The 26,162-nt window shown below is 38.2% G+C and overlaps 1 protein-coding gene across 3 annotated transcripts; it reads right to left on the bottom strand.

Moving 5' to 3' along the window:
* PROSER1 (proline and serine rich 1) lies at positions 1-26,073 on the bottom strand. Of its 3 annotated transcripts, XM_077867961.1 has the most exons (14): positions 25,580-26,073; positions 25,227-25,373; positions 22,916-22,981; positions 20,720-20,788; positions 18,577-18,671; positions 17,027-17,120; positions 15,156-15,266; positions 13,607-13,690; positions 12,157-12,235; positions 11,451-11,546; positions 8,082-8,126; positions 2,729-4,514; positions 2,151-2,301; positions 1-1,360 (listed from the first exon to the last, which is right to left on the bottom strand). In XM_077867961.1, exons 4-14 carry the CDS (start codon positions 20,735-20,737, stop codon positions 1,238-1,240), a joined length of 2,682 nt encoding a protein of 893 aa, XP_077724087.1. In that variant the 5' UTR covers positions 20,738-20,788; positions 22,916-22,981; positions 25,227-25,373; positions 25,580-26,073; the 3' UTR covers positions 1-1,237. The 3 variants fall into 3 exon arrangements, with proteins under 3 accessions (XP_077724087.1, XP_077724086.1, XP_077724088.1); XM_077867960.1 differs by lacking the exon at positions 25,227-25,373; XM_077867962.1 differs by lacking the exons at positions 20,720-20,788; positions 22,916-22,981; positions 25,227-25,373; positions 25,580-26,073 and having other exon boundaries at positions 17,027-17,158; positions 18,577-18,663.
* Positions 26,074-26,162: the final 89 nt, after the last annotated feature.

Genomic DNA, 26,162 nt, shown 5'->3' with positions numbered 1-26,162 from the left:
TTTGTCATAAAGTTTATTTTAAAAAATTGTTAAAAACTAACCATACAGGAATATTTATTAATATACTTAAAAAGTTTGTTCCCCGTGTTGAAGGAAAATACATTAGCAACATCTTCCAGACACCATCTTTATAAAAGTAAAACTTCTAGATGCTGAAATGTACTACAGTAGATTCTATAGTTTACACTTTTAATCACAGGATTGAAAATCATTCTCCCTACTCCCCATCCCCCCGAATGTGGCAGTTCTTATACTTAATTAATGACATTCAATCATGTTAAATACTACCACAGATCTTTAAATAGAGTACACACTGCATGTTTACTAACGTAGCCAGTCTTCTCTATTTGTTGTCACATCATCCTTTCAGGTAAGCATTGGACTTTAAGTACAAATAGGAATACTACATCCCATGATTGTAAACATTCACCAAGAGCTTCCAGAGTACAAGTGAGTAATAGAGGTGGCCCAAGGGTCAGTCAAATGTTTCTCACTCATTTGGATACTGCTGAAGATTAGTAAGTTTTGAAGGCAAATTACCACAAGCCTTACTTGTATTTCCGTAAGAAAGTAGTTCTGAATATATTTTTAGTTGAAAACACCTGAAAGTCATTCTAAAGACTATATTAAGCACCATTTTCACTTACCTGAAATATATTAAGTTAAATTCAGCAGTATTTGTATGAGCATAAATGTCAGAAATTAGAAACAACTGTAGATCTCAAATTCCCTTCTGTGGATACATACAGAGCACGGAGTTCCAAGGATGCTAACAAGAACCACTTGTGCATTCCATGGGCAGTCATGCCCCCAGGGCCAAATGCAACCCGGAAGCCTGAGGCACAACTATTACTTCTGTCAGTGGATGCTATGCAAGCAGAGTTAAGGCTGTATTCGGCTATAAAGAGTTCAATCTCGTCTTTAGTATTCTTCCTCCACAGATCACATATACGACTCAAAATTTCATAGGTGGGAGGTGAAAAGTCCCCAAACACCTTTTTAATACTATTCTCTGTACAATTCATTGTCAGCATATTTACAGAGGGGACTGTTCAGACTTAAAACCTTTAAAAAAATGCAATCGCCATGTATTTTAAACTCTTATCCCAATTCCCCCAGGATTATTCTCATTCTCATTTTCTGACTTTTAGCCAACTTCATATTAGTCAAGATTGTTCACTGCAGTCCTTAGGCATCTCTGATGTCGCTCCAAAGGAGAATACAAATTAAAATCTATTTACTGCCACCCACTTTGGGACAAGCCTGGTTGCAAAGAAAACGGTGTTCCTGGTGTGGAAGGGTAACTAGGAAACCCATCTGGCTGAGCTGAATAGCTTTCCAGAGCTGAAGCTGAGTGGACCTGGTAGAAAGAAGAACGTGCAGGTTAGCAGAGTGCCAAATCCAATCAAGTTGGTACTTCCTTCTGCCTATGCCACATTACAGATATTTTGAATAGGAAAGGAAAGAAAGGAAAATGTTGGGGCAAGATAAGCCTGCTCAGTCTCCTGAAATTTTCAAGAAACACTTGAAATTCTTCAGATGGTAGAGCTCAAGAAAAATGTCATTAAAATAGTTAATATTCTTGGGGCACCTGGGTGGCTCAGTGGTTGAGCATCTGCCTTCAACTCAGTGATCCCAGGGTCCCAGGATCAAGTCCCGCATCAGGCTCCTTGCAGGGAGCCTGCTTCTCCCTCTGCCTGTGTCTCTGCCTCTCTCTCTGTGTCTCTCATGAATGAATAAATAAAGTCTTAAAAAAAAAAGTTAATATTATTTCAAAAAGGTCAATAGGTTTTCTAGAGAAAACATGAGTTAGTGGTCTGTTATTTTAGCTTAAATTGTAAAAAAATAAAGCTCAAGTATAACTGTCATGTATAAAGATTCCATTTGTAAAATCTCCAAACTAAGATTTGAAAGTTCTATAAGCAGAAAAAACCATTTATATAGACAAATATATTCCACCACCCTTGTTATCCTTCTGAAAGAACACAATAATTTGCAGATTTGGGGAGATTAGTCACAAAATTCCCAGACATTCTGCTAAGAGCCACCTTTGCCTCTGTTGGGATATCATTATTGGTACTCCAAGGTTACCACAACAGAAGCTATGCACATATGTTACCATTTAATTTCTGCCCCATTTGCCTGCTTACCTGCTGTAACAATGCCGACTGTGCAGCTGCATTATGCTGTAATTCTTGTAAGGAGGACTGTGAAGGGTTCTGGGAGAACCCTGGAATACCTGGGAGGGACAGAAGGCCTGGAAAAACAGAACTGCCTGCAGCTTGAAGGCCAGATGATAAGCTAAAACGACAGAACAGGTCAAAACGCAGATAAGACAAAACTTACTGCTTCTATATTTGTCAAAAACTACCCTGACATGTATAAACAAACTTTAAACTTCTCTGCTGGAAGGACATAAAAGTCAGCCACTTTACTAACATAAAATTTGCTTTCTATTATAAAGTATGATACTCTGAATTTAATAAGTCTATGTTTTACACAGAATACTTTGTTTTATAACAAAGATAAATTACCAAATACTAAAACAATCTTAACATGGCTGAAGAGCTCTGTTTTTTGAGTACTGAAGTTTCAGCCCAGAAAAAAATAATTTAGTGTCACCCAACAATCAGATTAGACTCATGTGAATAATTTAAAAGTAAGACTATAAACTATCTACAAGGTGGGTCAAGAACGATCATATCCTATCTCCAAACTATCCACATACCCGGCTTGTGCAACGAGAGCAGAGTTGAAATTGGAGCTAAACGCTGAAGCAAATCCTGGGAGGACGGGAGCCGGTGATGGGGTCGTGGCTGCGACAGGCAGTGGGGTGACCGCCGCCACCGTGGACGGTGCCTGCAGGCCGGGGAACGAGGGCAGGGCGGGGGCGACACTGGGGGTGTTAGCAACGGAAAAGCCAGGGTAGGAGGGGTTTGAAGATGGCAGAGGTCCCTGCGTGACGGAGAAGAGGGAGGGGACAGCGGTGGACAGATTGAGGGGGAAAGGCGCCGCTGCCGACACTGGGGCCGAGGCAGAGAGCCCTGAGAGAACAGCCGCGGTGGAACTTGGAGGAGGGACAGGTGCTGACGTGACAGCTGCAGACGAGGTGGCTATTAATGACCCTGGAAGAGACACTGATGGGTTAAGAGGTGGGTTACCAGTTAGAGGGAAATTACTGGTCAAAGAAGTAAAAGGAGGAAGCGCAGTGAACACCGGAGTGATGGGAGCTGAGGAAGCATGTGGTGGCAGGGAGATGGAGGAGAGGGGGTTGGACACATTCAAGGGAGGAGTCAAATTGGAGAGACCTGATAATGCAGGATTAAGGCAAGTAGATAAACTGATGGGCACTGATGTGGACGTGTAGGCACGGCCCAACGTCCCTGGCAGCCCTAAAGTGCCATGAGAGGGATTGACGGAATGAGATGGGCCTTTGAAGGCTGAGGGGGTGGGGCTCGTGGGCTCGGTCTTGATCATGACAGGGATGGTTGTGACAGCAGGGGTAGGCGCACTAAGCAGCTCTGAGTTACTTGGGTGAGAGCCCTGCAAGAGGGGAGCTGAGGAGCCACAGCTGACTGGCACCGAAGTGGAAGCTGACGAAGGAGTCACCAGGGGAGAAGGTGTGGGCAAAGTAGACGGAGTGGAAGCTGAGTTAGCCACAGTAGATGGCAGGCTGGGGAACATGGCCAATCCGGGGGTGGAAGATCTCTGTGGGGCGGGAGTGGCTGAGGGGGCATAGCATTTGCTAGGGCCTGAAGCAGGCGAGTCAGAATTCTGATTAGTAAGAGAAGACAGTGAAGCCAGCCCGCCTGTAACAGTAGAGGACAGAGCGGATGAGTTGATTAAGTTGGTATCATTTGATGTCAGAAAGCCTTTTAAAGCAGACAGAAGCGGGTTATTTACACCAAGGGGACAAGCCACACTGGGCGCAGAGCCACTGGCAATTACAGGGGGAGCCGGGTTGGACACACCTTGGGATGTCGGTGTTAAGGGCAAGGGCAGACCTGCGAACACTGACGACAGCGATGCAGAATTTGCACTGTTGGCAGAAGCAGCAGTTGAAGTGGCAGGAAAGGGGAGGCCAATGAAAGGGGCAGAAGTGGAAGCAAATGTTTCATTGGAAGCAGGAGTGGCCCGAGGTGTGGATGCAGCCTGAGGGGCTGGCACAGGAGCGGAAGGACCTGGCAGCGGAACCAGGCCAGAAAAAACCGACGGGACTGGTGCTGACGTTGTACTGTGGGCAGAAGTGACAGGTGCTGCCGGCAAGGAAGGGGTTCTGATAACCGTTGGATTTGGCGTAGATGGCTGAGGTGTATGAATGGCCGAGGAGACCTGCCCTGGGAACACCGGAAGGACAGTATTCGCCATGTTCAGGCCGGAAGCAGTAGCAGTTACTGATGCTGATGGATGGTTTCCTGCCTTGACTGGAGATGCAGTAGGGACAGGAGTCGCAACAGGTGTTGAAGGATTGGAACCATGAGGAGAAAAGAGTTGACTTGATGGGGTAGAAAATGCTATGGAGGGGAGGGGAAAAAGAGGCAAGATTATCACCATGCTGAAATGTCAAATTTTAACTCAAAAGAAATGAGTAAACATTTTTGTAACATTTAACAAACATGAATAAAATCAGGGACAGGTGTAATAGGCTACTGCATTGTACACTGGTAGGTTCCATGACCCTGATTTTCACTAGAGTCTCAGGTAGAGCCAGCTGTCTTCTAGACTCTGCTCAAAAGAGCCCTCCAATGCACACTGAGGAAGCCTTGGGAAGTTAGCAACTTTCCTTTCATATTTTCCCAATTTTTAAAAATTAAAAATTTTAATTGTGATTAGTGTTGGTGTACTGACTTTAGCTTTCACTCTTTCAAACCACTTCTCTATAGTAATAAAACAAGTTGTTTCCCCCTCTTAAGAGCTTTCAGGGTATCACTCTCCTTTTAGGTCACTGTAGGCCTCCCAGGATTCATACCTATTTCTCCAGTACTATAGCACTCTGTGAGTTGAACTTGATATTCCAGTTTATAATCCATATAGCTTTCTCACCCAAGCATACTGACTCCTCTATATAATCTCAAATGCTATATGCCTTGTCCTAGTAGCCCCCTTATGGGTAAAAGCCATAAGTTAAGTTAAGTTAAGTTCCTCTTTAAAGTCTTAGCACCTAGCCCTGTGCACAGCACCTGTGTATTCAATGTCTGGTGCCTTGGATATATCACCATGATCTCATCTATAGTTAAAACCCATCCAAGGACTTATTCTTAAGAATTCCACTGGAGTTTGCCACAGTATTTTTGCTCTGATAAACAGTAAGTAATTACTTAAGTATTTGGGGAGATGATTTGTGTTTCTTCCCTTGATCAGGTTAGTGACAATGTTAGCCCTTTGATGATCTTGTTAAGTGTCAAATGGAAAGCATGACTTAGGGAGCTAAAGTTATAATGACAACTATGATCTGCTGCCATACTCATATCAAAACGTGTTTTAGTTATAAACAGAGAATATTCCTTTTGCAGTGCTAATCAACTGAAAGTTATTTTCATGGGCCAAGACTTAGGGTTCTAAACGTAAGCATTATAAAGACTTTTGCATAAGGAAGCTGATACGGTCAAGCAATGTATTACGTTATCATGGTGGGGAAGGAACCATAGGAAAAGAGTGGAAGAAAATAGCACATACATAATCTATTTGTACTAAGAGATGGCCAGAAGATGCTATACCGGGCTGAACAAATCTTATGGTAGTTTAGAAAAGAAAGATGGCAGAATTGACAAACAGTAATACAGAAATACATGAACTTCAAACTCAAAAGGCCTGAAGTCTGGTAATATTCATGTCTTTGGCAGTAATTTAGTTTCAAGAAAATAATGAGATTTTAAATTTAGAAAATATATCAAAATGGATTTGTATCTTTGCTTTATAAGAACTAGAATAGAAGTACAAGGAACATAAACCTAGTCTTGTGTTTGTAAATAATGTATTAAAAATTTATTTAGGTCAGTATTGTTTGGGAAATATTTGAGAATTCACTATCCTATGTAACTATATGCTAAGGACCATGTAGTGAATGACAGATCACAAGTAAGACCAAACTGTCCCACAGCTTTCTTTATAGCAGCCTCCGCTGGAGATCTTTCTATATAATAAAGCAAAAGTCATGCATTGTTAACCATACATAGTACCTGTAGTTAAAATGCAACAAAACAATAAATCGGAAAAAAAAAAAAAAAACCCAAAACATCCCATAATAAATACTACTTTCTTGTCATGCAATTTGGTTGTTAACCATAAAACATTATCTGTCAGATGCTGTGCTAAGTACTTTATGCCTATCATTTCATTTGTTCCCACATAATCCTCTGAGATAGGTACTAACAACCTGTTTTACAGACTGGCAATGGGTGGCTGGGTGTAGTTAAAGCAACTCGTTAGAAGATCATGCAGCTCTTCAGTGGTGGTGAAGGGGAATAACATTTTAGTTATGCAAGGTAAATAAGTTCCAAAGATCTGCTGTATGACATTGTGCCTATAGTTAACAATTCTTTATTGTATACTTAAAAATTTAAAAGATTAGATCTCATTGAGATCTTATCACAATAATAATTTTTAAAAAGGTCATGCAGTTATTAAGCAGTAAGATCAAAATTTGAACCCTGGTCTGATGGACTCATATCCTTAACCACTATACTAGTTTATCTTTTTATTTCTTGATATGGTTCAAAAGGAAAATAAAATCTTAATCATGCTAACATAAATAACAGCATAGGAACACAAAAGTATGCTAGCTATGCCTAATGGTGGTTTTTTTTTTTTTGACACCCTGTTGCTCCCTTCAAAAACAAATTAATGAAGCTGAGCATAAAGGCTCAAGCTTCCTCAACCCTTTTCTTTTCTTTTTTTAAAGATTTTATTTATTTATTTATTCATGAGACACACACACACACACACACACACACAGGCAGAGACAAAGGCAGAGGGAGAAGAAGGCTCCATGCAGGGAGCCTGTGATCCTGGGTCTCCAGGATCACACCCTGGGCTGAAGGTGGCGCTAAACCACTGAGCCACCCGGGCTGTCCTCAACCTCTTTTTCATAGAAGTTAAATGATATGGTCACAAAGCTAGGCAGTGCCAGAACCAGGGTAAGAAAATGATGTCCTAACGTCTCAGTGTTTTTTTCCATCCCATTATACTACCTCCTTTAGGAACCACCAGCAGAAAAGTCCTGTTAAGGCACCCTGCTCAGGGAACAGAATTCCTAAGACTCCTAACTATGCACTATAATGATTAGATTCATGTGCTACTTTGCTATACAAGAACTGAGCTCAGGTTTTATTTCCTATCAGAAAGCATGCATCTCCTTCCAGACCAAAAAGATCCTCAACTAGAAGAAAAATAAAATGTTGCAGTACTGCTGCCATCTGCAGGCATTTTGTATGCAACCTTTCATCTTCCTTTTTCTTTTTTTTTCTTTTTAAGTTGGCTCCGTGTCCGGCATGGAGCCCAAAGCAAGGCTTGAACTCATGACCCTGAGATCAAGTCCTGGGCAGAAATCACAAGTTGGACATTTAACAAACTGAGCTACCCAGGCGCACATCATCCTTCTTTTTCAATTCCACTTTCTGCTTTGGCACCCTTTGTTTTTTTTATATTAAGGTATGCTACTCCCCAATACTTGTGAAAATAATTAAATCTAAAACTAGTATTTGAAATAGTAGGAAAAAGGATTGTATCATCTTGTTTGTTTATATCAAAACAAAAATGAGGCTTCTAATATAAATGTAAAGTCAACGTGGATATAATGCCATATAGCACTCAAATATTGCAAGTTTTTATATTGCAAGTTTTTCACATAAGACACAAAGGCATACTGTTAATTTTAAATCCACTTCCGTGCATTTCATGTTGTGTGTATATAATGTACCACTATCCAGCCCTTTTAGCAAGTACTGATTAAATTCCTTAAATAGGAACTTTTCCTCAAAGCATAGATTCTAAGTATGTTCAATTCAAATTGTTCTCAGTGAATAACAGAGCAGACAACCAGGACAGACTTCAACTATATTTGGAACAAATTTGATACTTACTTTGATTCTGCATAGGTTTTGACTGATTGGAAAGGTCTTCATTTTCTGTATGAAAATAAATAAATAGAAGTTTGATTTCAAGTTTTATTCAAATTAATCACCAACATAATAATCAGAGATTGGCATCAAGAAAAGAAAACCTTAGGGTATGTATGCATGCTAAAGTAGAAAAAACAATATATGCTTACGAAAAGAGAAAGGAAATAAACATAATAGAAGGAACTATATGAAGACTGACAGCATTATGAGTAACTGATCCCCCCACTCTCCCTCCTCTCCTTAACTTACTGGGCTTTATTTTTTTTAAGATTTTAAATTTATTTATTTTAGAGAAAGAGCATGTAAGGGAGGAGGCAGAGAGGGAGAAGGAGAAGGAGGAAGCCAGCCCAATGTGGGCCTTGATCCCACGAGCCAATAGATAATGACCTGAGCCAAAACCAACTAAGCCACCCAGGAGCCCCAACTTATCAGGTTTTAAATAAGCATTGTTATTTTACAGATATATTTAGGAACACTTTCTGGAAAGGATGGCCTGAGTGTGCTGCCTAGGACAAAGCGTAGCCTACAGGTGGAACGCAGAGAAGGAGCACCGTTACTGACTAAACTGACAGTTCACGGAGTTCAATAGCGGGGAGACTTGAAGGTGGGAGGCAGACGTTAAGCACAGAATCCACCACCACCTAAGGGCCCAATCTCACAGGCCATGTGATGACCCAAGCAAACAGAAAGAAAGGGGCCCTGCCTTCCTGTTGCACTCTTTTCTGGAAAAAGCCCTACACTCGGAGCTGCTGAAAATCAACCCAGTGGAGGCTGACTTAAAGCCTGTGACACTGACAGCAAAAGCACATACCTCCGTACCCTCCATGGAAGGGACCTCTCTAACTAGACCATTAGTCAAAGATACAATAGGAAAACATTATCTCTAATGGTTTGACAATGACTGTCCAAGAAACCAACAATGGGACAGGTCTAAGGTGAAGAATCTACAAGCCCTGACATGGTGAGCAAAAAAAAGATCATAGCCTATCTAAGGAACTTGGTGCAAATAAATAACCAGAACATATGATGTCTATCAACAATTCAATGAAAGCAAAAGAAGTTTAAAAACCTGTAAAGCAAATTAAAAGCAAATAAACACATAATATGCAAAAAAATAAAACAGAGAAGATGAAGACTTAGATAGAAAAACCTGACTCCAAATTAAAATGCAAAGAATGGTGAAGATTAGAGATAACACTATGAGAGCTAAATTACTTAGCTGGAAATAAGAAACAAGAACAACAAAATCACATTTAAAATGGCAAAAGTACAAATAATAAATGAATAGATAAGAGATTCAGAAGGCAAACAATACAAAATGAAGTACCAGAAGTAGGAAAAAAGACCAGATAAAAAGCAATAACTAACACAGTAATAATAAAAAAAAATTTTCCTAAGTTTTAAAGGCTTAAATTTTCATATCCAAAGGGCTTACAGAATTCTGTGAAAGACTGATGGTAACATCCACACCTGACATCCTGGTGAAATAGCCGAGCTCCAGGATTAAAGAGATTTCTGAACTCCAAAGATAAGGAATATTTTCTTAGTAAGCTTATATAAAGAGACCAAGGTTCTAATAAAGAAAAGATAATTAACTGGAATTAGGTTTCTCATCTATAATTCTGTATATGTGCCCTTTAAAAAAAAAAAAAAAACTACTTAGAGAAATTTTCTACTAAAAGAAAGGCAGAATGAGCATCTCAGGACAGGATATCAAAAAACAGAGGAAACAGTAAGAAGCCACAAGTTCAGAGGCACAGAAGAATTATGTATAGTATTCCAACAAAACACACAAATTGAAGAAAAAGAAGAGTGAAAATGGATGTCAGTGGAGTATGGAGCAGCTTTTTTATAGTTTTTGTCTATCAACAACCATTTAGAAAAAAGAATATGAAGGCAACCCTTAGCAATAGTAAAGACAATGCTTCTAAATTGGGGTGGGACAAGGAGAGAAGAGTTGTTAAAAATAAAACAGCAATTTGGGGCTCCTGGGTGGCTCAGTGGTTGAGCGTCTGCCTTTGGCTCAGGGCGTGATCCCAGAGTTCCGGGATCGAGTCCCACATCGGGCTCCACGCAGGGAACCTGCTTCTCCCTGCCTATGTCTCTGCCTCTCTCTCTTGGTGTCTCTCATGAATAAATAAATAAAATCTTTTTTAAAAAAAAATCTGCTAATCAAATCAATGTATCATCATAACATAAAATAACCAGATAGGAACAGAATAAAGAACCCATGTGTGTATATGAAAACATAAGACAAATGTGGCTTTTCAAATCACTGGGGAAAATAGATTAGTTAATAAATGGTCCTGGCAAGACAGGCTACCATTTGGAAAAAATTCAGATGAATCTCTATTTCACCTCTATATGAAAATAAATTCCAGATGCAGTAAGGGTCTTTTAAAACCTGGGTCACCTGGACTCCCTAGGGTAAAAGGTTAAGAACTGAGACAAGATAGAATAGTTCCAGCTTTTCTTTCATAGCTTCTCTTTGTCTATGCAAAAATGTAAAACTCCAAGGGCTAACAATATCATAAACACGGGTTAAGAAATAAAATGATAATTTGGGGGAAAAGTAACAACTCTCATCAGAGTACCCAGCTGCAAACAACACAACCATTCTGGCTAGTAAAAAAGGATTTGTTAATAAATGCTATCATGTGACTCTGAGCCTCTGGGAAGGGCAGAAAAAAATTAAGTTCTTTCCCCACTCTATATATATCTAGAAATAAATGGTGAGTGGATTAAAAGCTACATACTAAGAAAGAATCCCTATACAAGTAACTATAGGATAGAGATGATATTTTCATACTGCTGGGATGGGGAAGAGTTTCCTAAGCAAGGTATAAAACTCAGAAGAGTCAAATAAATGGTACTTAACTGAAATAAAAATTAAGTTTTTATAAAAGACTCACAAAAGAAATGTAAGCTAAATCCTATGTTCCCGATAGACCCAAAGGAAAATGCTAAACTGAAAAGTGCAGGGGGAAAACTTGGGCCCCTCTGAGCACCTTCTTATAAGCCTTTCCACCCCATTGGAGGAGTAACATGCCCTAATGGCAATTAACTCATCAAGTCAACTGTAATTTTCCATAGCCTGTCAAAGTTTCTTGCTTGTGAGAAATGGTTCCTCTGTCTACAACCTGGTCATGTTCAAAGAGGTAGGCCAAGGCCGGTCTAGTAGAACCTATATATCATACTCAGATCCATCATCAGGCTTGTGAGCTCATTCTCCTGTTAGGACACACCACATCCAACAACTGCCCCCTCCAAGTATACATTTGTGTGTGAATTAGTTATTACTTTTAGCATCCTATAATAATATGATTTTACCTGTTCCTACTGGATTAGGAGTATATGGAGGTGGAGGGGGTACACCTGGAGCTATGACGTTGGCTAATGGTACCAGACCCGCATTGTTATAAGCACCTAAAATACAATTATAGGAAAAAAGAATTTAGTATCATTCTGTGGCCAAGAGTTCAAACCATGTTAACACAGCTATCTGATTTTTAAAACTGCTAATATAACATTGCATTTTACATGGAGTTTTAGGTCTAGTGTAAGGACAAAGTCAAGATCAAATGAGACAGTTGCAGATTGATTTCCCATTGCATGCTCATTCCAAACATAAGCTCAGTAACTGGCATGGCAGGGAGATCCTGCCATACTTAAATGATCTGCCTTTTCTGTCAAGCACATACAGGTGACCTTTTTAAGTTAAGACGTCTTGAGGATACCTTCAAATACCAACTACTGAAAAGGGATTCATGATGATTTACCAAAGTGAAAACCCATAATAACGATGAAAAAGAATCTATATGAATTTATTAAAAGGCTAATACCCTAAACTAAACTCTGTGTGCTGCACTGCTATAGTCCAACACACTGTGTAGGCTACTGTGGGCAGAAATAAACTCAGCAGAGCCTATTTCGTAAGTGCTCTAATTTACACACACACACACACACGAACATTTTCTTTCAACTTAGTAAATAAAGAGCAAGAAAAAAAAATTTTTTAAATGAATGAACTGCTTACTTGGTGCAATAGTTGCGTGTGGCCGGCACGGAGGTATTGGATAAGGAACAGGCTTATGGGGATTGTACGTTGAAGGAGGCTAGATGAGGGGGAAGTAGAGTAGTTAGAAGAAAACTAAATCAGCACTTTCCTTGCAAAACAAAATACAACTTATCTTTTGAAATATTTAGTCCTAAGAGACTAACAATGATCCAGTGTATCAAGTGCTACTGGACATACATAGCACTAACAAGGGAAATTTCTTTGCTTTAAAAAATGTGGTTCCTATAAATTCCAAAGGCGATCCCGCCAAAGACTGCAGCAGAGGTATTTTTTATTTCAGTATTAAATCATCTCCATTGAAGGGTCAGACCTTATCCTAAACAGCAAACTCCTCTCTGACTCAGCTGAAGTTTTATCTAAAAATTTTTATCTCCTCCTCTGTAACACAAGAAATCTGCTAGGTTTTGGAACCTTGGCTACTCAAGAACTTGCCAACATCCTCCAAAACTCATCAAAGATTCATCCTATCATTCTTACCCTTTTTTCTCCTTGGAAGAACAAAGTCCTATATTTTTTACCATTCGATACTCTGACAACTTGAATGGAATGTAGATTGGGATTACGAATTCAGTATTTTAAGTCTTTTTGCCTTTGAAATCCACAAATCTTTTATTTTTACTTGATAGAACTATGTAAGTAACAAAAGCATCCCAAGAATCAGTCTGTAGAGAATTAGAGGTATCTAAAGCCAAGCCAAATGCTGTACTTCTAACTACAGTGAGTGAGTGTGAGAGAGAGATCCCACTCCAGGGAGCCTGCACTCCTACTCTGAGGCAGAGGGGATCCACTGGCAGTGAAGGACCTAGATTCTTTCTAGCTCTCACAGACGGCGGCCTTGTAAGATGCACTAGTCTTGTGCAAGGACTATGATCTGTGACTGTTCTGCTATGAACAACTGTCACTGTAATTTCTGCCCGGTAAAGAAGCAGGGACTGCAGGATGGCTGTGTAAAGGCCTCTACTGTTTCAATTTGAATAATCCTTCAACCTACAGGGCTATCTTTGGGTTCGGTTTATATCCTAATCAATCATTATAATCACCCCTTAAAAATAATACCAACTTCCTGGCTCCACTCTTGATTAACTAGTATTAATACTAACTTGGCTAAACCACAACCTTAAAGTGAACTCTCCATGCTCCATACCCTCCAAGGGAACAGCTGAATAGGGATAGGGAAAAACAAAACAAGACAATTTGGTCTCTCTTTAAAACAAAATACAAACCTTCAAGAGGGCCTTTAATATCGTTAACTAATTATGCTATAGTTCCTAGACTACTCATTTTCCTAATTTCTAGTATACTCTGAATTTCACAACACAAAAACAGAACTTACGCTGTGTGCTGTGAACAGACAGAAAACCACATGTAAGAGTTAAGACCTGTTTCATCATTTATTCTCTAAACATACCGGCTTGGATGGTCCAAGAATCCGTGCAGCGATTCCTTTGCCTTCATTAGTACATTCTTCACCATCTTTTTTCAAGGGGGTTCCCTATTTAAATAAATAAAGATAATCAAGACTTAAACAAAACCCTCACTGTATTACACTGAAGAAAAGGACTTGACTTGGTAGGAGTTTAAGCACCTGGATTCCAAACCCAGTCCTGTCTTGGCTGTAAGCCCCTGCTAAGGTCCTCAACCTTCCTCAGCCAGAGAACCCTCCCAAGATGAGAGGCACTCAGAAACAAGTACACAACACACATTGGGATGACAGAAGAGCAGGATAACGGATGTTTCAGTTTTTTCCCCTGCTCAACAGGAGCTACCAGGAACAGACTTCCAATGTTCAAGTATGTATAATGGTCAAAGAGTCAAAAAGAGGACCTGTATTACAGTCAAAAATAGATGACAAAAATTATTCTCATAAGCATTAAGTGTAGTTTATATAAGAATAAATGAGACCTCATTCAAGACCACCATTTTTCACAGATCATAATAGGCTGACAGACTATAACAATGTGTCCCCCTAAGAGTGTGTGCCTCAATAGTACACACTATTACAACTTTCAAGATGGCTCCCAGACATCCTCACCTCTTACATTCCCTTGTGAAGTCCCCTTCCAGAATGAACAGGGCTGACCTGCATAATAAATAGGGTATTCTAGAGATGATGGCATTTGACTTCTAAGACTAAGTCACAAGATACCACACAGCTCCACATGCCTTCTCCTGGATAATTTGCTCTGGTAGAAGTCAGCTGCCATGTCATGTGGTATTCAAGCAGCACTAAAGGCAGGTCCTTACTCCTTATGGTGAGGAACAGAGACCACCGCCAACTACCACACTAACTTGCCTGGCATGTGCCTGAGTACCCCTGGGAACATAGTCTCAAGCTCTACTCAAGCCCTCAAATGACTGTAGTCTCATGAGAAACCATGAACCAAAACCAACCTATGCCACTCCCAGATTCTGGATTCATAAAAACCATATAAGATAATGTTTATTGTTTTAATCCACTCAGCTTTAGGGTTATTTGTTAAACTGCAATAAAAATATTCTACTCTTAGAAAAGACTATTTTACAAAGACGCTTGGGGAACACTGGAGTGTATATAAACCAGTAGGTTTCTTTCCTACAGGACTTCTCAGAGCCTTTATCATGCAATATGATGTCCAAGAAGGAATCACTGCACACAATTTCTCAAGCATACTCATCCGTGAAACTTAGAAACACTGAGAATTTGAGAAATGCTCCTTAACTAAGTAGAAAGCAGTGCTTCTAAGATATTTGAAAAACAAAAAATCATCCTCTTTTCTGTTTGTCTTGTTCTTCTGTACATTTTACACAAATACTTTAATGTAGTTTATACATGAACTTTTTTGATCAATGATGAATCCATGAATTAAGCTGCTGACATTATAGAATTCCTTTCCTTGGTAGAAGCATCATCAACTGGCATTTTCTTTAAATATCATAACTATGCTAAATTTCATAGTTAGCCACAAACATATGCTTACTGGGAAAATTCCATTTATGCGACTAGGTTTTCCTTTGGGATATGGATTTCCTGGGATTGTTCCACAAGAAGATATCATAGCATGAGGAGCCTTGCAGCCCCCCTTGAAAGCCTGTAACATAAAAAAGAAGAGGGTGGTAAAAAAACCAGTCAAATAAACTCATATTCCAGATATTACGAAGCTCTATTCAAAAATATGAATTAAGAATAGCATCACATTAATCTGTTCATACATTCATCAGCACTTACAGTAGAGAACATGCCCAAAATTTGTTAAGTAAAACCTCTTTATTTAAATGGAATTATTAAAGTGATAACATTTTAATACATTTTCTATTAGCCACAACTACTAGAATCTTACACAAAGAAATCTCTACAGATTTTGCAAATTGTGTGCAAACAAGTTAATTTGGTATTTAGCATGTCACATTTCTCCATTGACCAAGAAATAATAGGGTCCAACTGTACAAACACCAAGCCTCTGTTATAGGAAAGGCCAGGAAAGCAACAGGTGAGAGACACGGACTCTGCTCTGAAGAAGTTTATAACTTAATGGGGAAAATCTGGATAACATGAGACACAGGGTATCCAAAGAGCTGTACTGTTGAAAAAGCAAGAGTAATTTAGGTATACTGTATTCAACATAGTGTTAATAATTACGAGACACCTTGAGGGATGTTCTAGCTTATTTATTATTGCATCCTGAGCTCCCATAATGGTATACTAACAAATGCTGAGTTCATACTCAATAAATATTAAATGAATGAAAAAGACTCCACTAGGTAACATACATTTCAACAGACCTATATTATGCTATAAGAATATGAAGCTATATATAGCTTTATTTTACAAGTACATATGATGTCACATATTTTGTGGTAGAGATATACTGGTTTTATATATTCATTCACAACACATAAATCAGCTATATAACCCAGCCTCTGTACTAAACACCCAACCCTAAAAATTATCTCAATTTTGGGTTATTATAAATAGTACCAGAGTAAATACCCTTACATACAAATTAGCATATTTCTATTTATTTATGAACATTTTAAGGCTCTTTAAGTCTATCATCCAAAAAAGTTGTTCCAAGTTACATTGACCAGAGAGCCTGTTCCACTGAATACTCAGGCCCACATTATTCCTGAGAAGGACAAGTGACATGATCATAATGTTTTATAAAAAAGAAAACAACAGCATGGTGCCTTAAAGAATTTAGTCAAGAAAACCAAAGGAGAATTTTTTAAAGTAAAGAAATGTGGGCTCAGATTTTGCTTCTCCTACAATAATTTATGAGGAAGGACAAGTTCTCTGCTGCCCCTGAGCTTAGCAGAGGGTGCAAAGATTAAATGCGCTTGGGCTACAAGACCCCAGGAGAGCAGTACACATCTTCCTCAAGCAGGTTTCTAATCATTAATTCCAATTTCAGCTATCATAATACTAAGAAATAACTAACTTAAAATGACAATTCAAGTAGGTTTAGGTAAGTACTCCTCCCATTCTTAGAGATTTTAAATTTATAAACTGGAATTTTGCTTTATTATCCATCTCTTATAAATCTGATTAATGCAAGACTGATGACAAAATGAATTTAAAACATCATGTTCCTAAATACATAGGGACCAAGGGACCAAGAATAAATACCTGCTGAGGTTGAAGCTGAGGAGCCAACTGGCATCATACTTTCTCACTCTCAAGCCACTTCCTTATTCCCCAGAACCCCCTTTGCCCAGCTCCCATCCTTCATGGACTGCAGGGATCCCATCTTCATGGGATGCACATAAGCCATGAGGTTATTCATCACAGTTAACACAGGAATCAAGGCTGGCACTTTTTCTCTTCAACATTCAGAAATCCTGAGAAAATTACCTGTTCAAGTACTCTCTTGCACCGTTTCTTCTCCGACATATTTATTCTGAATAAATCTTCAATGGGACGAGAATTCTGTGCATCAACAATGTTTCTACCAAGGAAATGTAATTTAGCTTTTCATTTAAGAACCTGGACATACAAAGGCCAACAACGTTTACCAAGCAACCATACCTATACCTGAGTAAGCCTTTCCCCAATGACAAAGGGAGAAAAGTGAATTAGCTTTAGTTGGTGAATATAAATCATATTTATATTAAAAAGATCAATGTAACTGAACTGAGATTCATCTGGTTACCTAAAACTAACAAAATAATTATATAAATAAAAATGACTATTTTGAGATTCTTGAAAATACACCCTCTCAAGGAGTGGTAAGAGATCTATGGCAATAGAAAAAAAAAAAAAAAAAAACAAAACAAACCCATGTGCCAAATGCATAAAAATAACGATTGATCTAAAAATGAAGTTCTACCTTATGATTTCATTTTGTATTTTTGTGGACATCTATAAACATACAAGGGACTTAAAAATACATGTACTCTAAATAAACAGCAATCTACAGACTCTTCCATCATTAGGAAAAGCAGGCTCTTTTACTTTTTTGAGCTGAAATTATGATAATTTATTAAATGCTATGGAGAGTGCTTTCACAGATCTTCTAGTATTTAAAGTTCATATATGCTAATAAATAGGTGAGATCCTTATCTTTACGATGGAGGAAAGTAAGGTACAGAAAGATTAAGTACGTATTAAGCCCTCCAAAAATGTTAATCAGACTGTGGCAGAAACCAACTGTAAAACCTATGGCTTTTTCAATGAGACTTTCAAACTATTCAGAGTAGGCGGGCACCTGGCTGGCTCAGTGTTGAGTGTCTGCCGTTAGCTCAAGGCATGATCCTGGGGTCCTGGGATTGAGTCCCACATCAGGCTTCCTGCATGGAGCCTGCTTCTCCCTCTGCCTGAATCTCTGCTCCTCTCTCTCTTAAGTCTCTCATGAATAAATAAATAAAATCTTAAAAAAAAAAAAACAAAAAACAGAACTATTCAGACTAAGAAGGCAATGGAAGCCACTGAAATGCAGACAAACCAAATAAGTAATTAATATCAGTATGACCCATTATTTGTAAGTTATAGCCATGTGCAATAAGTACCTTTGATATTTACTTATTTATTTATTATTCCCTTAGAAAGAGCACAGGTGAATTGAGGAGGCAGTTCACCCATGGGCAGAGGGAGGATGGAGAGAGAATATCTTTAAGCAGGCTCTAAAACCACAGTGGAGCCCCAGGTGGGGCTCGATCTCTTGACTCGGAGATCATGACCTGAGCCAAAATCCAAGAGCTGGATGCCCAACCGACTGAGCCACGCAGGCGTCCCAAGGTATTTAGATATAAAAATTTAGTTTATGCTTTCATAGATTTTACTAGAGTTCCATTTACTAATATAATTCTGAGACATTCACACTAATGATTTAAGAGATTTAAAAAGTCTTCCAAATTTTCTCCAATAAAGTAAAAAAAAAAAGAAAGAAAAAAAGAAATACTTACGAAGCTAACAGTTCAAGAGCAACTAGCTTATCTTTACTGAAGGTGAAACAATTGAGTATATTGACCACTTCTGCTGGGTGAACAGCCACCATTTTCTATTAATATAAAAAATAATTTTATTTTCAACATGAGAAATTTTCATGCCAGAGATTGCCTTTTTTTGGGGGGAAGCACAGTTAAATGTTCTTAATATTGAAATAGTTGAAGTGAAACTCCTTATTCGAACGTAAGCCCTAATAACCACGTGAATGAAACTTAAACTTTTTCAATATAACTATTTCAGTTGAAGATCTAAATTTCCCTGTTTTTTTTTATCCACATCTCTCAGTGTATTTATAGAAGAAAATATTTACATGTACTACTTTCCTCATAAATGTTATAAAAAAGGTGGAACTTATAAATATGGAAGATATACTGCTTGAGAAGTTAGAAAAAAATTACATTCCTCAGAGAGCCAGGGTTTCCTAAAGTGAGGTCCATAGTGCTGAAGAGTGCTACTTAAAAAGGGTACTACAGTCACCTCAGGTAGGGAAAAAATGAGTTAAACAGGATTTTTTACTGCAGAACTTTCTTAAGAGTCATATATTAACATGCACTGTGATACTCCTAGATTATGTACAATGTTATAAAATTTGACTAAGATATTTCTGTTTCTTAAGATTCTGTCAATTTACAGACTCATGTTAACAGGGGAGGAAATTCAAAAGCGAAGTCAGTGCAAGATCATTTAGAATTAATGCCCAATAGATTCTTAAAATAGAGAGCAATACCCAATAGATTTTTTTTTCGCTTTTTTTTTAGATTCTTAAAATATAGAGCAATTCTCAATTTTATTCAGATAGCACCAAAAGAAGTGGTAAAACTATATACCCCTTTATAAGCTTTTAAATTGACACCTAAAAACTATACTACAAGTTTAAACATTTACAAAAACTTGATTTATATTCAGTTTAATATACATTTGTAAAAACTCTGGAATTACTCATCTCATCAACGAAAACGTCAACAGTATAACCTTATTGACGTTAGTCTTCAATGTGAAAACAACCAAATCAGGCTTAGTTTGTCAGCAAAAGCTGACTTGTAAGTTGTGCCCGTGCTAGCCTTCTCACCTCTGAATTTTAATTCTAAAGTAGGTGGACAAACAAGCAGGCCTCAGAGCTTTGTCATGAGTTTATTGTCTTGACAAAATAAGGAGCAGTCCCCATCAGTATTTCTTACAGAAGCCCTTTGCTTTGCTCTTCTGCTCAGATTACATGGTTTCTTTTTGGTCTCTGGGAAAAGATTTTCACCCTCAGATGATGAGTGGATGGTTATGATAACCTTTCTTTTGTAAAGTTGAAAAAAAGTAACTGCTAAACAGGAGAAGCACTAAGATCCAGACACTTTCTTCAGCAAATTAGTTTAGGGGGCTAAGGATCTTCAGATTCTCTTAAAACTATCCATGCCTGATAACCCAAGGAAAATCTTCCTATATAGCCATATACTGTTTGACTTAAATGCTTCTATTAATTTAGGCTCTGGAGCTGCGCTGTCTATATGTAGTAGCCACTAAGCACATGTGCTTGTTTAAATTAAAATTAAATAAAATTAAAAATACAGTTCCACAGGCAGACTAGACACTTTTAAGTGCTCAAAAGCTACGTGTAGCTAGTGGTTACCATATTGGATAGCAGAGATATAAAACGTTCCCATCATCACTAAAAGCTCATTTGGATGGTGTTCATCTTAAGAATGTAAATATAAAGTCACCTGGCTATTGTTCTAAAACTAAATACAAGAGGATAAAGGTATATAAAAAAAAATAGAAGGAAGTATATAAAAACACTTAAGAATTCAAATTCTATCCTTTGCTTACCTATAAATATTTTCTTTTCCAATTTGCCAATTTTGGACCCTATGGTGCACAATTTAATAGTACAGTACATAAAATTTAAATTCACTTTGGGAACTTTTAATTTTTTAGTTTTACTTTTAATCTTAACTTTTAATTTTTCAATTATTTGATTAATCAAACTATAATAAAATTTAGGATCAGTTTTTCTAATGCAAACAAATTACAACTTGAGATCAATTACAGAAAACTAGGGGAGAATTCAAAATACTTAAATTCTACATTCTGAAGAAAAAATAAGTTACTTACATGCTGTAATGCTTTCATTGCCTTTAACTGAGGCTCAGCCCAGGAGAAGTATCTCAGTAAATCAACCACCTGAAAACAAAGAATTACTTTAGGTCTAATGAAATGTGTTTGCAAACATTTCTACAAGATTTGTTTCAGAACTTTAAAATACTATTCAGTTCTTTACTGGCACAACCACTGTTTAAATGCTCAATAGCTTTAAGAAGTAGGTAGCCACCACAATGGATAGTGCAGAAACAGAACAATTCCATCATCACAGAGTCTCTGGGGCAGCACTGCTATAGAAATAAATGGAAAGTATAAAGTACAGGAAAAACAAAGTACCTAAAGAAAAGGAAGACTGAAAAAGCATTAGATGGAGATGAAATGTCATTTTAGAAATATGTAGCTTCATTACAAAAGGAAACTTTAAAAATTTAGCAGAGTGACACTTTTAATCCATCAAAAAAGGGTGTTCAGTGGTGTGGTTTAGTGTAGATCCACTATCTCCTGCTTTTCTCCTCGAATCTGAAGGGCACAGTACTCGTATTTATACCACGTATCTCCTCCCTAATAATGAAATCACCACGAATTACTCCGAGAGCTTCTAAACAGTAGGTCATTTTGAGAGCACAGTTAGCAAGGCTCTCCCACCACTACCAGCAAACTTCAAATGAATGAGGGTGATACTGTGAGATCACTAGCAGGAGGTGAGGAGGGCATCAAGGTCACAGCAGTGAAGTCCCTGCCTAGTCACCACCACCCTGTTCACTGCCTCCAAAGGAACTCCAAAAGCAAAAAAAAAAAAAAAAAAGACTCAGAAGAGAGGATAATAAAATCTGGGTTAATAAATTATTTTACTGTAACTACCTGAAAATGTGTTAAGGTTTCAATTATTCTACAAAGCAAAATTAATGCTAGAGACTGGAGTGGTACATGAAGTAAAAATACTTTTTACTCCTTGTAAAGTGATGCATAAGTTACCAATGGGTATTATGTGTACTTTTCTCACTTTCATGGGAATAATGGTTTTACTTATAATAAATGCTACCTGCCACTTTACCAACCAAAAAAAGTTAACAACTATCATATGTCTGATATAGGAAGAAAAACCTTCCATATAATAAGTAGGCTTAGCAGGTCATACTTAGAAAGTAGCTTTTAGTTTTTTAAAGTTTTCAATGACTTTAGCAAAGTAGAATAACCACCGAGGGAAGTTTTCTACAAAATGTCACACACACACATACACACACACACACACTCAAAAGAGGGAAAGGAAAGTTATTATCTATAAAAAATTGTAGATCTTTTCAAAACATTTAAATTAAGCCTAAGGTGAGTTTGAAAAATAATGGGGCAGCTGAAAGACACTCATTAAGTTGGTAGCAAGACATGCAAATCGTAAAGTAGCTTTTAAGTATTTAGCAGTCAGAACTCCTATAGGTTTAAAGTTATTCAAAGTTCAAGTTTTAAAATTCTTGAGAAACAGATGCAAGGTTGGAGCATTTACTAACTCCACTGTATAGATTCATCCACTGTCTACCCTCTCCACATTCTCACCCTTTGGCAGAACTACATCTACAGATGCACATTTCTCTCTCTGCCTTATTTCTCAAGTATTTTCTAAGGACTCTTCAGAAATCTGTTCTGTGTATGCATACATATTTTTTTTAATTAGCAAACTCCCCTTGAAGCTGGGTGAGTTTTCACTAAACTACCATGCTTCTGGCAGTGACAGAAACTACTTATTAAACACTGTATTTTTTCTTATTCCTAAAATCTTTACTTAATGGCTTCATAGAAGAACCATAATTCACCATTTGTTTGAGCTTTCTTTTTAATGCGTAGTGAATTTTGTAATTACAGACTTATAAATTCTATTCAAATTTAGGTATGTTTACCATTAAAAATCTATAAATTTATGATATTGTGCCCAGAAAGATAAATACTTTGAAATGCTTTTCTTGGACACTGCATTTCTGAAATCATGTTCACATATGATATTGCAGTGAAAGTAGCTATGTTTATAAAATACTCAAACTATAAATTTTGTAAAGTTTTCTATCAATATTGAAAGTTTCTAACATCCCTGAATAAATACAGGAACTAATAAGTAAAAGCAATTCTGAACTTGACCGGTAGGTAAATAGACATTAACCAGAATATCAGAGTTTAAAAAAAAATTTTTTTTTTTTTTGCTTAAACAAATAGAAATACCTGTTCACTAGAGAAATATCCATGCACATATTCAATTGCTTTTAATTTGTACTCTGTTAGAACAGCCTAAAAAAACACAGAAAAACAGGATTAATATATATAAGCAAAACAGTTATATACATATTATCAAAACTACCTAAGCATCTCAAACATGGCAGCCTTCAGGCCCAGAACACAGAGGCAGCTAAGGTCACTATGGTGACATGTCATTCTACCTTTACAGGTTCCATGCTGTAAGGGATACACTGAGACAGCAGGAAAACCACCTGGGCCTCCCTACTCTCTCTGACAAGGAAAAGGTACAGAACTGTAATAGACAAGATCTGATGTCAAGAGAAATCACAAATAGAATTCCTGTAAATGCAACTAGAGTTTCGGAATATCCCAAATTCAACCAAACTGTCATTTTCTAAAAAATTTAATCACACACATGAAGTTAGAGTTGTTATTTTTAAGGCTAATTACGTAAGGCATTACTCATCCATCAATTACTGGGCAGCTATTATGTCCTAAGTAATAGAAAACCATGAAAGATGGGTCTGAGTTCTGGTCCAGGTTCTCAGTATTTCCACTGGAATGTAAGAGCCCAAGGAGTCAAAGAGGGACCTCAATTCAATCTGTGTGCCTGCTACTAACTGGTAGAATGACCTGTGAAAGGCACCTCTTTCCCCATAAAGGGGGAACACCATTCACTACCCTCCTTGGAGTTACTGTGGAGATTAAAATTGTCAATAGAAGATCTAACACATAGTAGTATTAGGTAAATTATGGTTCCTTTCCTCACATGCCTCCCATCAATGGGAAATTCAGAGAGAAGTATGGTGGCCTTGACCCAGCACTATCTAGAGCCAGCTAAAATCATGTATGCTCTCCTTGCAACTGCTTGGTGAGCTTAGAGGTGGAAACAATCATTATTTGGTAACTACTAATCATTAAAAATCTACTAATCTCTTTGCTTTTACTACACAACAGTATTTGTACTTGGCATGTATATTAATTTGCTGGGAGAAAACACCACGACCAGTTAACTGAAACATCTCGGTTGCCCAGTAGTTTAATTTTCACTGAAAAGGGAGGTGAAGGGGAGAGAATGGCATTCTGGATTACGTACTCTAGAAACGACTGTTGAGATGTAATCTCAGGAAGTGATAACCTGGTTTATTTTTTATTTGTTTTCAATTAATCATTTACTTATTTATTTATTTATTTACTTTTTTGATAACCTGGTTTAAACCAACCTACATTTACAAAGTCTGAGAGCAATAAAAAAAAAAAATTCTCATTTAAATATGCCTACATTTTTATCCAATCTTAACAGACTAAGACAATGTTGATGTACCTAATTATTTGGCATAGACAGCAAAAGACACATTTTGACTGCAGGCCAGAAAGAAGGACTTAAATAAGAACGTAAGTTGCTATCTCATGTATGATTTTCAACTCTGGAAAATATCCTACTTCCCTCACTAGTATCACTATATGATCTTTTCACAACACAGAAGAGAGAATATATACAAAATGCATCTTCTAATTTCCAAAGGCAGAAATCTACTGGTTTATTTGAACACAAATTATTTTCTCAGACAGTAGCTAGGTATCAGCTCATGAACAAATTGTTACAAATTTTAAACATGTACTTGGCAAGCTGACATTTTATTGCAAATATTAATTGCACAAGCTGGATTTGCAAAAGCAGAAATTTTATTCAAAAAGAGCATTCAGTTATCATCTAATATGTAAACTTTACCTAACATACGATTTTGAAAAAAAGTTTTACGAAGGATGAAGAAAAACAACACTTTGCTTTATAGGGAATGTAGAAAAACGGCATGTCCAGGCAATTTTATTAACAATTTCATAAGCTGAAATAAATCAATCACCAGAGCATAAAATAACAGATCCTTCCCAGTCAGTCAAGGGTCTTAAGGGTTTGGAAAAGGAAGACAATCACCCAGACGTTCTAAGCAAAGCATCCGTATTAGCATGAGAACGGCACAGAAAGTCCTTCCAGTACTAAGGAGGCGAACTAGAGTTTAGGTGCTGGAGGTATTTGTCGGGCTCAAGGCTACGTTCCAAATGTTTTTTGCTGTCTGGTTCATTCTGGAAGGTAGGTTACATACGATGGCCTCAATACGAAGCAAAAACTTTTGAAATTCAAGTTATGGAAGCCCACTTCTAAGAATAGGACTTTAAACCTAATGCCATTTGAACATTAATTTTGTCTGTCCAAGTAATACATACCCTGCCTATCTTTAGGTCTGAAAGACCCGCTTATAATAACAACCACTAAAAAACATTTTATACGTATTACCTTCAGTGTTCAGGCTCTGGGTACTGAAAGATGAGGTGATCAGTTCAGAAACATTAAGCCACTTTTCCACAAGTAGAGAGCTTTTAGAGATCTGTAGAGCCAGCTTGGGAACGAGAGCTCTCTGAGTGTAATTTCCACAATACTGCACTGTCAAGTTTAACATTAATACAACTTAATTTCTATTTGCGTAATGAAAAGTATCAAGACACAGACTCTCACACTGCAGGTTAATTCCAATCAACTTGGCAATACCAAAACCCGTATTTTGCACAATCTGCACGCCGTGCCTCAACGTGAATTAACCGTGAGAATCCCAAGCTCGTAGCCTGGTTCAAGGAATTAAGTGAAATTACCTTTCTAATTTCATCCAAAACCGTTTCAAAAGACTTTTTGTCCATCTTGACTACTGTCTCGACGCGGCCTTAACAATTACGCTTTCAATTACCAAGCGATCATCCCCGGTCTGCTCCAGCAGTGAAGATGTTTCCAGCTGAGAAGGAAAGAGTCCAGGAGCAAGAAAAAGGATGCGAAGAGGTAGAGGGTACTTCGAAGTCTGCAAAAATTTCTAAAAACCCACACTTATGAAAACTTTTTGATCAAAAGCAAAAACCGTCAGGCTTCCGCAGCTTCCTCACACGAAGCTTCAGCGGGGAGCCCGCCGCTCCCTGAGTCCCGCAGAGAGATCCAGGGTCTGCAGCCGGGGCCGAGCTCCGGTCTCCCGCAGCTGCAGACCAGGCGCCGCCGGGAGCAGGTCGCGAAGCCGCTCCCCCGAGGGGGAACACACGGCGCCCCGAGCCCCGCGGGCGGCGAGGAGGGCGCACCGGCCTCCCGCCCGCAGCAGCGCCCTGGCCGCCGGCGCCGCCCCTCACCGCCGCGCGCCCGGGCTCACGGCCCGCCTCGCGCTCCACCCCGGCAGCTGCGCCGGCTCCTGGGTCC

The sequence above is a fragment of the Canis aureus genome, chromosome 24, assembly GCF_053574225.1.
Source record: "Canis aureus isolate CA01 chromosome 24, VMU_Caureus_v.1.0, whole genome shotgun sequence".
NCBI classification, from domain to species: Eukaryota; Metazoa; Chordata; class Mammalia; order Carnivora; family Canidae; genus Canis; species Canis aureus.
This window is presented reverse-complemented; position numbering and strand designations above follow the sequence as displayed.